Source organism: Carassius auratus, chromosome 49 (genome assembly GCF_003368295.1).
Source record: "Carassius auratus strain Wakin chromosome 49, ASM336829v1, whole genome shotgun sequence".
NCBI lineage: Eukaryota > Metazoa > Chordata > Actinopteri > Cypriniformes > Cyprinidae > Carassius > Carassius auratus.
Window position 1 is genome coordinate 5,711,183 of NC_039291.1, and position 18,072 is coordinate 5,729,254.

The window sequence follows — 18,072 nt, forward strand, 5'->3', positions numbered from 1 at the left end:
AATACAATTTATAGTACTTAATTTTATTAATCAGCTTTTCATGTACTGCAAATAATTTGATTAGAAATTGTAATTGATTGTCACCCCTAGTACATATAATTTATTTGAGATATATTTGTACATGTAGAAAATGTGTCTTGTTTATATTAAAATTCTAGGAAGGACACTAAAACGAAACCTCTGAAAGTAGAGCAGGAAGGCTATCCATGAATTCAGAATGGCGAAAGCTCCAGCCTCCCATTGCCACGTATTCTTTAGACTGAAGCACATGGGAATGACAAAGACTAAAGAGCTAATGGCTGCGCCCCATTCTGCAGGGTTAGAGAAGTCTGTGAAGTAATTTATTCCCTGTAATGTAAAAGACATGAGGAGTTACATAAAATCACCTTTAGATTCCAAACATAGTGCAATTTGAATACCATCCCCAGTGGCAAATAGAACAATAGACTACATACTACAATGCATGCAAAATCTGAGCTGTGTTTTTATACTACAATGCATGCAAAATCTGAACTGTGTTTTTATCAGTAAATCATTTGGCTGGAAGGCTTAGAGCCCTGCAAGGGATTGGGAATCCCCACAGCAAAGTCATGTGTATTTAATATGCATCATGACATTTATGATTAGTAATGGTTTGATTGCCCTCTGCTGAGAGTATGTGTTATAGTATGATAGGAATTTATAGTGGCTGCATCATGGGAAGTGATGACGTAACTATTACCTGCTGAGCCAACTGCACCAGCTCTTTGCAAACGGAATACACATTAAAGACAAGCACCATGATTATACAGACTGAGATTAAACTTTTTTGCTGGATGGGGATAAAAGAAAGAGAGAGAGAGAGAGAGAGAGAGAGAGAGAGAGAGAGAGAGAGAGAGAGAGAGAGTATCATTACAACATTATCACCAAATTAATTCCATTAACATAATGACTGATCAGATTTTTATTCATAACCCAACTATCATATTATGCTAAACTAAAATCTTTGCTATGGTGTGATCATGTTCCTCACACTCAAATATGGATAATAATAATGCCAATATGAGTACTGTGTGCCATTTCTCAAAATACAAATAGTAATATGCATACAGGATAAGGCATAATTTTATTGGGATTATAACCTTGAAGCTGATCAATAAGTGGGAAGTTGATGAATACCATTCAGTTCATAATGACACTCATTAAATTAAGTAACAGGACAAGGAAAAGGTTATAAGGAAGTGAATGCAAATGTGAATGGATATGCATGTGATTATGAATGATAGCTTGAATAATTGGCTTGTCTTTGCATAAAAAAAATGTGATTACATTGTTGGTATATGCTTCAAAGGGAATACAAAAAAAATAAAAAAAATAAAATAAAATAAATATATATATATATATATATATATATATATATATATATATATATATATATATATATATATATATATATATATATATATATATATATATATATATATATATTTATAATATAATTGTCAGAACAGATTATGGGAAGTTTAGAATTACATTGCTTGCTCACCAATGTATCCACTTTAGTGAATGGGTACCATCATGGTTATTTTAACCAGAAGCAACAGTTTGAAGTTGAAACATCTTATTGATGAATTTGTTAATTAGAAACAATTCCACTTTAGTGAATGGGTACCATCATGGTTATTTTAACCAGAAGCAACAGTTTGAAGTTGAAACATCTTATTGATGAATTTGTTAATTAGAAACAATTCATTTTCCACTTCACAAGACATTAAAATAAAATGAAAATAAAAATAAAAATTACCCCTCGATTAACTCACCCTCAAGCCAACCTAGGTTTATATGACTATTATTTGTAAATTGTGTTCACTTCAACACTTTTGACCTCATCTCTTCCCTGCAAGATGCCAGAGAACTCTGTCTACAGTACCTCTCTAAAAGATACTGGCACCATGATGACAGATGTGTTGTTTCCAAAAACGTCCTGCTTTGGTCTCAGATTGAGGATGAGGTATGTGAGGGGCAACAAGCCAAGCAGGTAGACAGCCAGGTTGAGCAAATGAACCTTGCTTCCATACACCTTCCTGTCCGAATAAAACAGTTTCAATAGGATATTCAAATGTTTATGTAAACTAGTCTATTTGTTTGAAGTGATGTTAACACTGTAATGCTGATATTTTTAACCATATGCACTAAAGTAAAATGCAGTGCCTGTGTTATATACTGTAGGACATAAAAAAAACCTGACTTTAGAAATTAGCATATCATAGTGAGTTTAAAAGTATTGACCAGAACTGTTACAGCACATCTTTGACATACCACTTCATCTCCAGATATTTTCGGCTCACAGGATGAGTGAGGAGCTCCAGACGGTTGTACCGCACCATGGCCTAGTGTGGTACAAGAGTTACAATTTATTCTCACACTGTTTTAGGATGCAAAAAAGAATAGGAGCTTTGTACTTAAGAATGTATAGTGTACAATGGGGTCTAAAAGTCAGATATCACTAAGAACAAATGCTTATAGTTTCATTTGTATTTTACCTTTAATACACAATCCATTGTTTTGACAAAAGATGGCTGCCTTGGAGAAACGTAATCTGTTCTACATGCAATTTAAAATACTGTAGAAATTACTTGTTAAAAACAAAAAAGTTCTCTTACTATGAAAGTTACAAAAGTTTCCCTTACCAAAAAAACAAAAATAAATAAATAAATAAATAATTCGTACAGGACATGATTTTACAGTAAAATACTTAAAAATTTCCAGTTTACAATTTTACTGCAAGTGTAAAAAGATGTTGTAAGAGTAGTAAGAGAAATATATATATACAGTATAGATAAGGTTCTTGTTTTACAAACCTTAAAATATTGCAATCATATTTTCTAATGGTAATAATATATATATAATTTAAGGGGACTTACATTCATAGCTACTAATGGTTGGTACTTCAATGCTTTGTCTGCTTTAGCATACTTCATTGACTGTATTGGAGCCTGAAGCCACTGAAAATCATACTTTATCTGCCAACAACATTGAACGGTTATGCACTATAGTGTTAATGTACATTATTAAAAGTTTTAATGCAATTTACATGATAATCCGGACTGTTGGCATCATGATCAGATTCTGAAATACACCGGTCCAGAAGATGCTGCTTGGAAGAGAGAAGGGATTAATTCCAAAGACTTTTATAAAAAAATTAAAAAATTAAAAAAAAGTGGGAAGGTAATCTACAAACCTTAAAAGACTCTGGAAGGAACTCTATGATGTCCATCACTGGACAGCGGGATGTTAATTTAAATGACTTTATTGCCTCGCCACACCTGCAGTGAATTAATATATGTTTGTCAACCATTGGCAGACTGCAGAGGAGAAAAAATTTATTTATATATTTTTACATTTATTTTGAGTTTTGTAAAGGTAGCCCCTCAATCAATCCCCTCTTTTTGTTCCATTAAATATATATATTAAATACTTTTATTTCAAAGCACCAAAAAGGAAACTTTAAAAGTGTTTATTAAAAGTAGTAAAAACAAATGTATTCTAATTTTAGAAAGGAAATATTGATGTTTTTATTAATCTGAATTTCCAAGTTACCTTTTTATGTTAAAATTATATTATATTAAAATGAATACTGGTCATCTTCAATGCAGATGGCTCCTTACCTCTCGTTTTCAATGACAGCATTCACGACATCCTTTTTCTCATTACGCACAGCTTCATGTAAAAAAGAGTTGTCAGCATTGTTGAGAGTGATTTCAGCTCCCCTGTCCAATAACAGCAAAACAGCACCTACATGTCCCGCTTGTGCGGCTATGTGAAGGGCTGTGTTCTGTTAAAGCATACATGTTATTAATAAGCAGTTTCCTTCAATTATAATCACAAATTACAATAAATACTTTTAAATGACTTCGTAAAATAATTGCTTTTACTATTACCTTTAATATATCTTAAAATACTGTATATGTAGTTTATTTCTTTGGTGGTAAAGCTGACTTTTCAGCAGACATTACTCCATTCTTCTTCAGTAACCATTCTAATATGCTGATTTGGCACTCAAGCAACATTAATTATTACTATAAATGTTAAAATACAATATATATTTTTATATTTTTGTGGAAACTGTAATTCATAGTTTCTTTTAGGAAAATTTCTTGAATAGAATCTTCAAAAGAACAGCATTTGTGAGACTTTGTTAATTTTTGGGGGGGATCTTGTTCAGTTGTTATCCTATGGTTAGGGTTAGGAATTGTATTTCTCAAACTGATTATGCTCCACAGTTGTTAAGGATTTTAAGGCTGCTTACCCCATCCTCATTTGTTATGTCCAAAAGTTTGACATTGGCAGCCAGGAGGATTTTCATTGTCTGTGTGTATCCCTCAGCCGCAGCATGATGTAAACAGGACCAGCCTTTGTAATCACTAGAGATTACAAAATACTTTATTACAGAATGTCCAGCTGAATAAAGTCACTACAAAACTAAGTGAAATTTTTCAAGCTACCAACTTAAAAAAAAAAAACATACAGTAATAAATAATACATGGAATATTAGCTTTTGAGATTTTGGCGCAATTGTGACCTGGTAGGTAAGCTAAAACTAAAACCAAAAACAGATAACTTCAGTTATTTATTTGCCAAGGCAATCATTTCCATTCAATTTAAATTGAAAGACTTATTTAACTAAAAACTAACACTTAATAAAACTACATAGAGAAGAGAAAAAAAAACAGAAAATAAAACTTTAACTGAAATTCAACTATAACAGTAACTCAATGCTAAAATATCACTGCCTGTTGTCTATAAAAAAAAAAAAAACTGCTTGTGATGACTGCGAAAATATAGATTCCCAGAAAAGTATGATGCACCTTTGAAACAGCGCACCACTCCTGAGCAGCAGCTCAACAACTTGAGTGTGTCCTGCCTTCGAAGCAAGATGGAGGGGCGTCAGACCCTTTTCATCCCAATCGTTGAGCATTTTAGAGTCTGTGAAGGTCTCTAGCAGCCTCTTACATGTGTTTATACGCCCATATCTGAGAGATATTGGAGAAAACACTTAATATTAGCAGGTTTTGGAGTATGCAAGATTTGAAAGCTTGGAGTTATGTAGCACTGTTTTGTTTAAAGGCCTGCAAAATTCTCATAAATGGTCAGAACTACCTTTGATGTGCTATTATAGGTCAAAACCTATTAAGAAAATATGCAGAAAGATCTGATTTTGATATAGCTGTGAGTGTATTACAAACGTTCTCACTCTGCAGCGAAGTGAAGCGCTGATTTCTTCTCCCGTGACTTTTGACCCACAAAGATATTGAGACCAAGCATATTTTTGACCGAATCGTGGATGCCAAGTTTGCAGGCGTAGTGCAGAGGAGTGCAGCCTTCAACATCCTCATCAGACAACATCTCCTTCACGGCATTACTCTGGAGGAGGCAATGGGCTCTTATAACTATATACAGAACATACGCATGTTCAAAACAGTACTTTATGTAATAATCCATAACACAGGGTCACTTGCACTCTTTTAAGCTTTCTATCAAAATGATAGAGCTTTGTTCTGTATCTGAACTTGACATTCACAAAGGTTTTCACACCTGTAAGACCGTCTCAGGAAGATTTTTCAGCCCTTTTGGTTGAAGAACGACAAAGTGGAGGAAGTTGCAACCTGCTTTGTCTTTGATTCTGTAATCGGCACCTTTTTTTCAATAAGACAACATGTTAAATACATGGAAATATCCATGCAAATTGTATTGGAGCCATAACATGCTGAAAATGTTTACCAATTGACAGCAAAAAAACAACTGTTTTCCAAGCACCGCATCTGGAGGCCATCAGCAGAGGAGACAGTCCCTTACAGTCAATGCAGTCAATATCTGCTTTCTTTCCAAAAACAAATTAGATCCAAATGACAGTGAATTAGCAACTTTATCTAAGGACATATGGTGATATATTGGACAACAAAGGATACGATGATGAGTGTGACGAGTGGGGCGGGGCCGAGATCCAGGGGAGTGATTGGAAATGAGCGACACCTGCTCCACTCACTGATCTCGAGTCCCACAGAAGATCGGAAGGATATAAAAGAGGAGTGACGACAGTGAAGGACGAGAGAGGACCAGGCCTGGGTTTTATTTTGTGTTATTTTTTTTTTTTTTTTTGTCAAAAATCAGACTTTAATAATAAAGACAAAACAGCGCGACAGCCCCTCGCGGACAACTGCTGCGCACAAACCAAAAACAATACACAATATAAAGCCCAGGCTTGGTCCTCTCTCGTCCTTCACTGTCGTCACTCCTCTTTTATATCCTTCCGATCTCCTCCGTGGGACTCGAGGCCGCTGAGTGTAGCAGGTGTCGCTCATTTCCAATCACTCCACCGGCCTCGCTCCGTTCCCTCGGCTCTCGGCCCCTCCCCACTCGTCACAATGAGATATTGGATGCTTTGCAGCTTGCTGGTTCACAGAGTGCACATACAGCAGAATAAATAGATTTATGTTTTAAACAAGCAGCCATTTAAACATTTACCTTTGAAATAAGATATTCAACCAACTCGACATGATCAAACAACGTGGCTCTATTAGGAAAAGAAAATGATTGTTAATCATTGAAGCATGTATATTAATCAAATAAATACAGCTGTGAATTGTAATAGGCCAAGCAGACTAATGACATAACCATTATTAATTTTAAATCTGTATTGTCTTGGCATAGCAAAAAAAAGTGCTTTAAAAGCCAAGTCTTTTTTCCATAAGACTTTTATATATATATATATATATATATATATATATATATATATATATATATATATATATATATATATATGGTGTATAAATACATATCTTAAAAAATAACATAAAACATTGTATATAAGAAATTATATGCTATTTAGCTGCTATGTATTTTATGGTAAAGAAGTCTCATATTGCAACATTAGCTCAGGGTCGTCTGCCTTGGCTCAAGGAATGCTCTTTCAGTTAGGTTGCTTTAATAAATGTTTCACTATATTTCACAGAGTTTTCTTGTACTCTGAATAAGTTAGGCGTGGGAAATCCAGTGCAGATTTGCATAAAAGTCTCTATTATATTCTTATATTGTATGTTGCACTCCTAGCATTATGAATAATTGGAAGGACATTTATTTTACTTGTAAGTGGTCTACTGTGTGCATTTCTGCAAACAGTTCAGGTCTTTTTGAAGGGATAATTCAGCCAATAATAAAAATCTTCCCATTTCAGGATTTAAAAAAACATCAAATGCGACTGGCATCTTCTAATCTAACCAGACACAGCAAGTCTGCATATGCAACAGTGTGAATAAGATTTAAGATTTGTGAGTCACTTTTTTAATTTTTCTCAGTATACCATTTAATAAGACTTGGGATATATAATCGTTTGGACTTTTATTGGGCTTTAACTGTGTCTTTTTGGGGTTTGATAACCCCAAGGATGATATCTATAACAATGATAACTATAACTTTAAATTAATCCACATTATTTTTTTTTAACCCCAGTTAATGAATGATAAAAACATTGACAACCAACCAGAATCCACTAAAAGCTTAATGAATCAATGAAGGTTGGAAGTTGTATTGAAGGCAAATGGTGTTAAAATTGCCATATTTCCTGTACATACAGCACAGTTGCTTTAAAGAGCTTGAACGTTTAAAGCAGCAGACAACATAATTGCAGCATACATTTATAATAGAGTTATTATGCGTTGGCGTGAATGTTAATATAGTTACTGTTATAATTATTAAACTTGTTGTGAATAGCCCTTTGGTCAGCATGTCTTGAATGGAAAATAATAGCATGAACATGCTTCAGAATTTCCTGTTTCATCCCATGACCTAAAATGCCATTGTCAGATATGACAATAGCAAGAAAGTTGCAATTACAGACATCTTCCACAGCTAACCTGTTTAACAAATGTGCTCTAAATCTTAAAGACAATCTCCAGCACCAGTAACATCTCAAATATAGTTTCTTGGGCAATAGTATGGAATTACTTGCTTATGTTATTTGCTTTCCTTGGCATCCAAATATGATATGATGCCTTGGCATATCTGATTACTTAACCTGAACTGAGATTGCTTAAATCAACTTTGAGATAAACCAGGAGATTATGTCACATAATAACTACTGGAAATCAGTATGGCATCACACTGACCTATGTAAGGGGGTCTGATTGGCTCCATCCCTAATGTTGATGATGTCTTCCACTTTGTTGTAAGAAGAAAGCATGATTTTGACAGCCTCCATAGCACCCTGAGTGCAGGCAAAGTGGAGGGCCGTGGATTTGTCACACTGCAAAACAATCAAGCCCCCCACACACAGACACTGAGATGGAAGTCAGCTATTAGCTTGACATAAGTAGGAAAGGCAGGGTCAGGTAATGCAAGAGGGGGGCAATTTCTCAGCTGCTGCACAAGTAACACAAACCATTAATGAGAGAGCACCCTGAATTGCTGTGGCAATGGACAGAACGGCCAAGCTCAGCTATAGATGTAAGTGGCTGCAATTTGTATCAATTTAACTATCTGAAGCTATTACTGAATGCATCAACTCTGCTGCTACCGACTGAACACGACAAATGGAGGAGTGTGAGTGTGTTTGCATCTGTGTGGCCAAGATCAAGAGCCAAGAAATCAGGCTGCTCTTGCATTTATTGCAGGCCACATTCTTCTATGATTGCATTTCATGAAAAAAAAATAGTTTTTGTCTTTCTTTCAGAATCATGACATTATAGCTCGGCATTAGGCAATTTTCTTATATCTGTCCCCAAACTGCTCAGTTAGCCTCAGCGCAGTTTAATGTATCAAAAGCTTTTACAGAAATAAGCCTTGATGATAATGGACTTACAATTATATAACATAAATGTGCTGATTATTTTATTACTGCTATAGGAGGAGTTTTGATAAAATATGCACTGACATGACTTTTGTTTAGTCATTATACCGAAACTCATTAACACCCATAAGAAAAAAAATGCCTTGGTAAATCATAATTATGACCGTAGGTGACATTAGGGGGGCAGTTGTCCCATATAGGTCGTCTTTCAATCCCTGGCGTCAGCCCCATAGCAATTGAAGCGGTTAACCAAGCCCAGGCCCGGTTCTACAGGGGTACTATAAAATAATAATAATGATCATAAAATAATTATTATATCAGAGTCCTGCCCAAGGGATTGGTTCATCCAAAAATGAAAATTCTGCCATCATCCTCACCCCCATGTTATTTCAAATCTGTATGACTTCATGTATTCTGTTGGAAATAAAATAAGATATTATGAAGAATGTTTGTAACATTCTGCTTCCAAACTATTTTGGTTTCCTTTGACTTCCATTTTATGGACAAAAAATATCTCAAAATATCTTATTTTCCACAGATTAAATAAGTAAAATTTTTTGGGTGAACTATTAGTTTAAGATTCTTTCCAATAAGTTTATAAAAATGTTTAACTTTTTACAATACTATACAGTTCAGTGGGCTGTCACGGATTTCCTGACAAAAGAAAAATAAACTTTTTATTTTTCGTCACAAGCCTTGGGTCATTTGATTCCTTTGATCATTTTAAGTATGCTTGTTAGCTTTTATATTTAAAAGAAAAAAATAATTATACCTCTTGAAACAGCACTTACCTGTTGCTGATCCACTCTGGCTCCTTTAATAATGCAGAGTTTGATCACCTCAATGTTGCCCCCACGTACAGCCAGATGGAGGGGAGTACTTTTGGTCTTATCCAAATAATTAATGTGCACTGAAGTGGAAAGGCCCAGTTCTTCTCCTTTATTAGGATGAGAAACAGTAGAGATGAGTACAGCTTCATTTTTCCATACTTGTCAATTCAAACAGAGAAATAAAGCATTAAAAAACCCTGTATTAATTTCTTTCCCTCATGACTTACCAAATGTGTACACTGAAAGGGGCCAAAATGACAAGAACAAATGAACAAAATGTGTTTCATACAAATCATGCTCTATATTCCAAATCTTCTGTAGTGATACAATACCTAAAACTTTTTTTTTGCATAAAATCACCATTTTATTGTAAATTCATGGAAAAAGAGGTTTACGTTATTCAAATTTACAACAGGAAAATTAAAAGCAATACTGGTTTGGAAAGACATAAAGATGAAAAAATGGTGACAGAAATTTCATTTTTCTGTGAACTGTCAGTTGACATTGGGATATGTCAAAAACCTCAATCACAATGAAACATGACTGCTTTGTTTGGACACCATGTGACATATATGCAAATAGCTCTGCAGGCTGGGATTCACATTTGACATGTTGACCCTTCTATTTGTTTGAACTGTTTTGCATTTAAGAATCTGAAAATATTGGACTGTAATGTAAATGAAAACTGTGTCATTTGTCTTTCAGCCAAAGGGAGCTGTCAGAAAACCCCACAAATATTTATAGCTGGAACACATCATTCCGGAACAGAAGACCACCCATGTATTGTGCACAGTCACAGTGCCTGTCTAAACTGCATGGTGAATGGGTTGGGAGTGGATTCGTCATAGTGAATTGGTGGAATTAGAATATTAAATTCACTTGCCAATTTTCAAAACCAGCTCCATGGCCTCTTTGGCACCTGCAAAAGCAACCGTATGGATAGCGTAGTGACCCAGTTTGTTCTGAATACACATCTTTGCACCATGTTCGAACTGTATGGAAAGAAAATAATCAAATTTATCACACAATATGGGGAAATTAGGATTTTCTCTGTCATTTGTGTGTGTGTGTGTGTGCGTTCTTTTTTACAGCTCTTTTGTACACACAAGAAACTGTATTGCTTCGCAGTTATTAGTGCAGCAGGCCAGCATCACAGGGGTATTTCCCAGATCCCCCTCCAGATTGGCATCTGTTTTGTCACTGGACTGAAAAAGGACCTGTGCAAGACACAAACGAAACGATCATCAGTTTTCCGCATGGCACTCAATCAGTATAATTCTTCCAGCATTTCACTCTGACAGAAAGCAGATTCTGCACTGTAGAGGCCCTCAAGTTTCCCGCTGAGCTGTCCGTATGCTATCCCAGCTAAATCACGCAAGCATAAATGTTGTTGGGAATATCAGTATGACTGGGATTCGGCTGTACGCGTGAGACCACAGGTAATTACAGAGTGTTGATATTCAGATCAACAGCATGATTATGAGTGTGTCATAACTTCTGTACGATATTTCAACTGCTTTATCTGCTTTTGCCTTAGACTTGAATGTCCGACTCTCTAACCATTAGGTCATGACTGCCTAATGCATATTAGTATACTACTATTACAATTAGAAATAATAATGCTATGCTAGTATGCTATTCTGATTTCAGGCAGTCACTTGAATAATCGAATGAATAAATGAAGTAATGAATCTGGCCCAGTGTTTAAATATGCCAACTTTCATACTGTCCAAATTCACTGTTTGATAAAAGATGAAGTAGATCAAATGTACCCAGATGACTTACTACTTAAGCCACCTTAGATTCTGGAGTGTGCAGTCAATGGACACTTTAACATCCCATGAAGCCACAGGAAAGGAGTTGTGAAGGGCTGTGAGTCGACTCGTGACACTAACAATATGGTGGAAGTAGCTTATCCGAATTCCATTCATACTACTCATATTTACACTAGAACATACTTTTTTATGGTTTAAATAGTTTTAAGTAGGTAGGTAAGCGATTTAAGATGTAGCTAGTGTTTTGTAGTCAAATTAGTATAAATTATTAAAATGACTCTAATGTTGTCACCTACTGTACTTGCATTATAATGCAACCTGCAGAAAGCATAACTGAAAAATCCACACCCCTCAAAAACATAAAGATTTCTGAAGGATCATGTGAAACTGCAGACTGGAGTAATGACTGCTGAAAATTCAGCTTCGCTATGACAAGAATAAATTACATTTTTAAATATATTAAATAGAAAACAGTTCTTTAAAATTTTAATAATATTTTAAAAAGATTGTTTTTAAAAGGAAAAAAAAATGCAGCCTCTGTGCATTTATTGGGCACCTTGGGCACCTGTGACCAGTACAATATATCTGATACAGCACACACTGACAAATTATTCAACATATTGCAAACAGCATATCTACTGTTGCTCTCTGCCCTGACTGTGAGACCAGCAGATTCCCGGCAGCATGTGTTACTGACCTCTACTAGATGATTGTATCTCTTTGTGACAGCCAGATGCAGAGGGCCCATCATGGCACTGTTGAGGATGTTGGGGTCGGCGCCCAGCTCCAGCAATAATGCACAGCCATGCAGTTGATCCTGCTCTACAGCCCAGTGCAGAGGAGTTCTGCCCTGCTCATCCTGTACATTCAGCTCTACACAGCAAGAAACACTGAATTCATATGGAGATGTTGCGGCGTTCTGGACAGTATGATATTCAGAATGCTTTCAGATGCAATCAGTGTGATTTCAACAAGACCACCTTCGGCGTAAATGTGCGAATAATGACTTTGAAACAAATATCATATTCCACCGAATAACAGACAAACATTTGTTAGATTTTTATGTCCCCATGAGGAAACAAGACTATAAATTATACAGAATTAAGTGTAGGGTTTAGGTATAGGGTTAATGGTAAGGGGTTAGAAAAGGAAAGTCTACATAATTATAGGAATACCAGTGTGTGTGTGTGTGTGTGTGTGTGTGTGTGTGTGCGCGCGTGTGTGTTTAGCAGGTCCAGCCTGACAAACCTGGGCTGCAATTCCCAAAAGCTTTTTAAGCATAAGAAGTTCATAAAAACGATCATACGACTGATCTTAATATTACGGTCTGTTTCCTCAAAACCATCGTAACTTAATTAGCACTTGAAAATCATTGTAGATTTAAGCCCTAAGTGCATGGTAAGAAGACAGATTTAAGGGCCGCTCACATATCGTGCCTAAAAACGCGTGGAAAACGCTAGGCGCGCCGCTTTCTCTTTATTTTCCAAAGCGCTCGGGCAGTTGATCTGTAATCTTACCTGAGGCGTCTGCCTTTGCTAAGCAACCATGAGGTGCTCGCTCCATGAAGACGCGGACATTTCAGCAAATGATAAATGGATTTGCGCAACTAAAAATCGCTTGCAGTAGCTACTAAATTTATTTCAAAATGGCAATCCATATACAACTATGAACAGCTGTTCCTTCTTCTTGGCTGAGTTTTCAACGTTGTTACGGGAAAGGATGAAGCTGATTGGTTAGTTCTTGTCACATGACCCGCGGTGCGCTTCCGGCTCTCTGAAAAGTTGAGATGTTTTTAACTCGATGCGGTGCGGATGCGCCTGGAAAAAAATGGGCGTGTCGCACCGCGTGTGCGTCTTGACCGTGTAGATTCCATTATGAGCGTGCATGCCGCATGCCTACATTGGAAATAACGTACTTGCGCGTGCAAAAGAAGCAATATGTGAACGGCCCCTTATGCGGTCACCTCCAGGACAGTCGGCAGATTACACCTTTAACTTTATTCAAGTCCATTGTGATAATAATATAAGGACTTGCTTTAGATTAATTGTACACTTTATAACTCATTTTCTTTCTTTATTTGTATTCATTTATTAATGAAATAATTAAAAAGGGCAGAAAAAATAGAAATACACTTAAATTAAATTAAATAACTGAAAAAAAGAATACAAGAAGTAATGTAGGAAATATGCTTTAAAGACTGGGGGGAAATCTGTGAATCACTTGCTGACATGCACGAAAACCAGCCATGTATTGGACCTGGAAATGTCTCTCTCTCTCTCTCTCTCTCTCTCTCCCTCACTCTCCCTCTCTCTCTGTACTGTATATAGAGTATATTATATATTATTATGTAAAGAATAATAATTTAAAATATAATATAATATTGTATTGAGTTATAGTTATTATATCCAAGTTGTCTGGATTCCAGCTTTAGGTTAACATGTCAATAAACGATCATGTACTACAATTACCAAAAAGGCCGTCCAAAGGTAAAGGGGAAGTGTTGCCACAATTTATAAAAAAATATTTATAGTATTCCTCAGAAGGCAGGCTTCAGGTGCAACTCATTTGAAGTAATGGTGCTTCATATAACATTATCCAGAGAAACAAGTGTTAATGATAAATCCCCTGTAATGTTTGTACTGGCTACTGTATACAGGGCACCTTACAGAATTGATTAAATAATTTGCTGATTTTATATCTGAATTAGTGCTGGCTGCATATAAAGTTTTAATTGTTGGTCATTTTTATATCCATGATGCACAGGAGAACAGAAGGTCAGACACTGATGCTTGCATACTACACAAAACATGAGCAAAGACAAAATAATATTCTCACAATGATAGACAGAAAGGCAGAGACATATAAGGGAGTGGGGGAATGAGCAACAGGTGGGGGAATGACAGCTCATGATCTGCACACCCCCGCAGCAAGATCAGTGCTGATTGCCCAGACCATGAGCTGCTATACATTACAGGACAACATAGACTGCAGGGGAAGCCAAGAAGGCACCCTGCACCATGACAATCGGACGTAGGAAATTCAGATCTCCATGTCAGATTTTTACAAATGGAACACACACACAAATTGGAATTCGGAATTTGTTCTCTTTTTACTACGTGAAAAGTAAGTGAAAGCTATATAAATGCTATCTGTTCATCTGTTAAATTCCCGTGTCAATGCATACATGCATTACTGCTCGACCTCTATCTGTGAACATGCTGCTATGGTCTATGTTGAGTGTCTGCGAGTTACAAAATGAGGTGAAATTCTCTTGTTTAGCTAACACTGCTAATGCTAACACGAGTGAACTCTATTCAGTCTTTTCTGATTTCTCTACTGGAACATGTTCTACTTGGGTTTGGCATCCGACTTCCGAGGTAAACTGAACGCAGCAAAAGTCACAACTCGAACAAATTTTAGATAATCCGTTCCACTAAGATGTTTGTCACAATACAGAAATAAATATCCGTCGCTATTTTTATTATATCACAACATTTAAAACCTTGTCAAGAAGTAACTCTTACCCTCAGGGCCCACGACAGAAACAATGAGGCGAATTATGTCCAGGTGTCCTCCGGCTGAAGCATAGTGTAGTGGACTAGCTCCATTCTCATCCCTGAAGCTAAGGTGTTCCACATTTTTCCGGCTCAGGTGGTCGATGGCAGAGGCCTTCCCTTTGAAAGCCAACTGGCAAAGGAACAGATTATGAAAGCATCTTGCCAAGGAAAGGAAGTGAAGTACAATATAATATTAGTCAGGTTCAGTTCAACCTGATATTTTTTTTTCTGATCACTATTGTACCACATAGAGAAGCAACCATATACACAAGCTGATGTCATTATTTTCAGTAAATATTTGTACTACCCTCTACAGTGTGTAGGAGAAACGACACACACCTCAAACACATCTGCAGAATCCATGTCTATTTCCTCCTTATTTATCACACATTTGTAGAAGCTGTTTTGCCTCATAAACTCCTTCCCCAACTGCATTTGGTGAGCTTAGTGAGGATATTCTGTAAAGACAATTCAATTGTTGATATTAATAGCATCCTTAGAATGGCATTGATTGTGTTTGCTTTTTTGTGCCGAGGCTCATGTTTGAACTGAGCGCAGGTGACTAAACTTGCTCACAATAATACCAAAAGTGACAGCAATGCCAGCCTGCCATGCAAATTCTCAGAGGCTGGTGTTATTAAAGCAGAATAGCAATAAAGCTATTGTAATGGATGGTGAAGCTCTGAGGTATTCGGGCCATTTGGCACACATAATATGCATAAAACAAAAAAATTACGCCTCCACTTCAGTGAATCTGTCTACTTAAAATGACAACTGGCTTCTTAATTGAAGACGGAATTACTTTTTGAAAGTGTGAGTCGGTATTCATTATTTCTTTTGTCTTTTTTCTTGGTTTTTTACCATGGAGCAAATATTACTTTCACATCACTGAACTTCAATCTCCACATTGTCCAGCTTTAAAGTAGCATTAAATAGATTTAATCAAAGACAGTTTGATTGTTGAGTTGTAGATGGAGAACTAAACATAATTTGAACCTTCTGACTAACTGTAATTATGACAGAATGTGTGAATTTACTATTGAACTACAATAAAGCAACCTGTTTGAAAATGTTGCCAATTTTTTAATACAGGCGACTACACTGTACTACATTGAAGCTAAAAAAACAACAAACAAAAAAACTTTTTCAATATGTAAATATAGATAGTATACTTTATTTTTGCTGTCAGAATAACTTGCTTAAAACACACAAAAACAAATACTTTAATATAAAAATGTAAAGAATATCACTTGAAAACAACCAACAACAACATTTTGTCCAATCAAATTAGTCCTTCCTTTGAATACCACCTACTTTTGACTAGCAAATATCAAACCATGGTTCGTAGAAATGATCTAAACTAAAGGCCTTTGGCTATTTACTGAAGCTTATACTCAGGAACCATATCATATACACCCAACAACTCCCTGTCCAACAGTACAGAAGATGCTAGTGTTTACAGTTGTCTACACTCTGAGCCTCCCAGACCCAAGTAACTGAACATACTATGAACACTCGCAAACAATATCCACGAGTTTTTAAATTCAGATCACAGCAATGTATCTTAATCTTTTGTGCGTTCTTCGAAAAGTCTCCAATTCTTTGAACAGGAACTTTGTAATAAAAAAGTAAACAAGAAAATGCATTGTAACCTCTGTCAGATACATGTTAATGCACTTATTGATGGATTTCGATCTGTGTAATTTGCAGCAGACACCGTGAATACAGGAAGTATATTTATTTTCAAGATGAAGCACTAAAGAGGGTTGCCAAGCAGTGAGCAAACATGCTTAATAAGACAGAACGCAGCCGTCTGTTTTTGGCATATGGCCTGTTGCACAGGTGTGCAGAGATTTAAATTGTTTTCTTTGGTTTTTGTTGTTATAAAATAAGTTTTATAGTCTTCTAACAATTTGCAACATATAATAGGAGAGAAAATATGCACTGTCGTTCTGTCGAATTCACCCATTATCAATAATGTGATTACCATACGACTTTATTTCATCAACCATGCACAACACTGACCTCCAAAATAGATTTGTTATTAAAAACTTGTCCCTGAAAGTATAAGCAGCAGTACAACAAAATAATGCATTAAATAAATAAATGCATTAAATAAAAATTAAAAACTTGTATCCACAATAGTCACTTGAAAAATGGAAAGGAAAAAAAAAAAATTAATTGTGAAATTAGGATCGATAGACAATTCAATTCTTTTATCAAAAATTATATTTAGCTTAAAATCCATAACAAATCATACAGCACCAGGCTGTACTTAAACTGAATATAAAGGCATACAGTATAATGGCACAATTCTTAACTGTAATTGAAAACGTACTAATCTTATGTCATAAAATCTCTTTTCTATACCACATGCATCACAAACTACTTGTTTAAATGGTTCTTTATTAGATGCCATAAAGAAGAGGAGCTCTTTCCTACCTAGATGATGTGTCTGCTGAGCAGTTGAGCGCTGTGGTCTTGCTCTCTCTCAATATGAAGTGAGTTATATACTGTGCTGGCTGAAGGAGATCCAGTTACAGTGGCTCTCACTCAAGAGGTAATGTCATCTGATGCAGTCATTAAAGGCCATACTAACTTGACATGAGATTTCAGTACTTTAGATGCTTATGGTGAATGTAAAAGTACATGCCTGGACAATGGCCTGTGGTGTCATATGTTGTATTACTTCCCAGAAATGAAAAATAAAAAGATTTTTCAAAAAAACAAAAAACTGCACTTTCTTGTGGCTTTGCTCAGAGTAGATTAAAGTCTTGAAAATATAAATCTTTGGTCTGTTTTTGGTTAAACCCTTGCATTATTTAAAAGGTAAACTAAGAAATGTTGTACAAATAATATTGAGGATGATGACTTAGTAAAGCTTAGTTAAAATTATTAGTTTATAAAACATATTAATATAAGATACATATAATAGTATTTTATAATAATAAAATACTTATTAGTAGTACTTATTATAAAAGTATTTACACCTATTTGGTTTTATATAAATAATCATATTTTCATATGTAATACATATGTAAGTGTACTTTTATTTCATATTTAACACAATAATGAATAGACATTCC

At 35.6% G+C, this 18,072-nt stretch overlaps 1 protein-coding gene across 1 annotated transcript in view; it reads right to left on the reverse strand.

Moving 5' to 3' along the window:
* LOC113066082 (transient receptor potential cation channel subfamily A member 1-like) overlaps positions 1–17,481 on the reverse strand; it is a 30,796-nt gene extending 13,315 nt beyond the window's left edge. Inside the window, exons 1-22 of the mRNA XM_026237705.1 lie at positions 17,429–17,481; positions 15,326–15,444; positions 14,954–15,116; positions 12,127–12,302; positions 10,761–10,871; positions 10,538–10,646; positions 9,616–9,761; positions 8,145–8,281; positions 6,505–6,553; positions 5,761–5,860; positions 5,575–5,675; positions 5,234–5,403; positions 4,848–5,012; positions 4,289–4,403; positions 3,648–3,814; positions 3,221–3,305; positions 3,074–3,133; positions 2,904–3,002; positions 2,299–2,369; positions 1,910–2,063; positions 722–811; positions 179–348 (exon numbers count right to left, since the gene is read on the reverse strand). Coding sequence (XP_026093490.1) covers positions 179–348; positions 722–811; positions 1,910–2,063; positions 2,299–2,369; positions 2,904–3,002; positions 3,074–3,133; positions 3,221–3,305; positions 3,648–3,814; positions 4,289–4,403; positions 4,848–5,012; positions 5,234–5,403; positions 5,575–5,675; positions 5,761–5,860; positions 6,505–6,553; positions 8,145–8,281; positions 9,616–9,761; positions 10,538–10,646; positions 10,761–10,871; positions 12,127–12,302; positions 14,954–15,116; positions 15,326–15,421 — 2,534 coding nt within the window. The 5' untranslated portion in view covers positions 15,422–15,444; positions 17,429–17,481. The remainder of the gene's footprint in view (positions 1–178; positions 349–721; positions 812–1,909; positions 2,064–2,298; positions 2,370–2,903; positions 3,003–3,073; positions 3,134–3,220; positions 3,306–3,647; positions 3,815–4,288; positions 4,404–4,847; positions 5,013–5,233; positions 5,404–5,574; positions 5,676–5,760; positions 5,861–6,504; positions 6,554–8,144; positions 8,282–9,615; positions 9,762–10,537; positions 10,647–10,760; positions 10,872–12,126; positions 12,303–14,953; positions 15,117–15,325; positions 15,445–17,428) is intronic.
* Between the last annotated feature and the right edge of the window lie 591 nt (positions 17,482–18,072).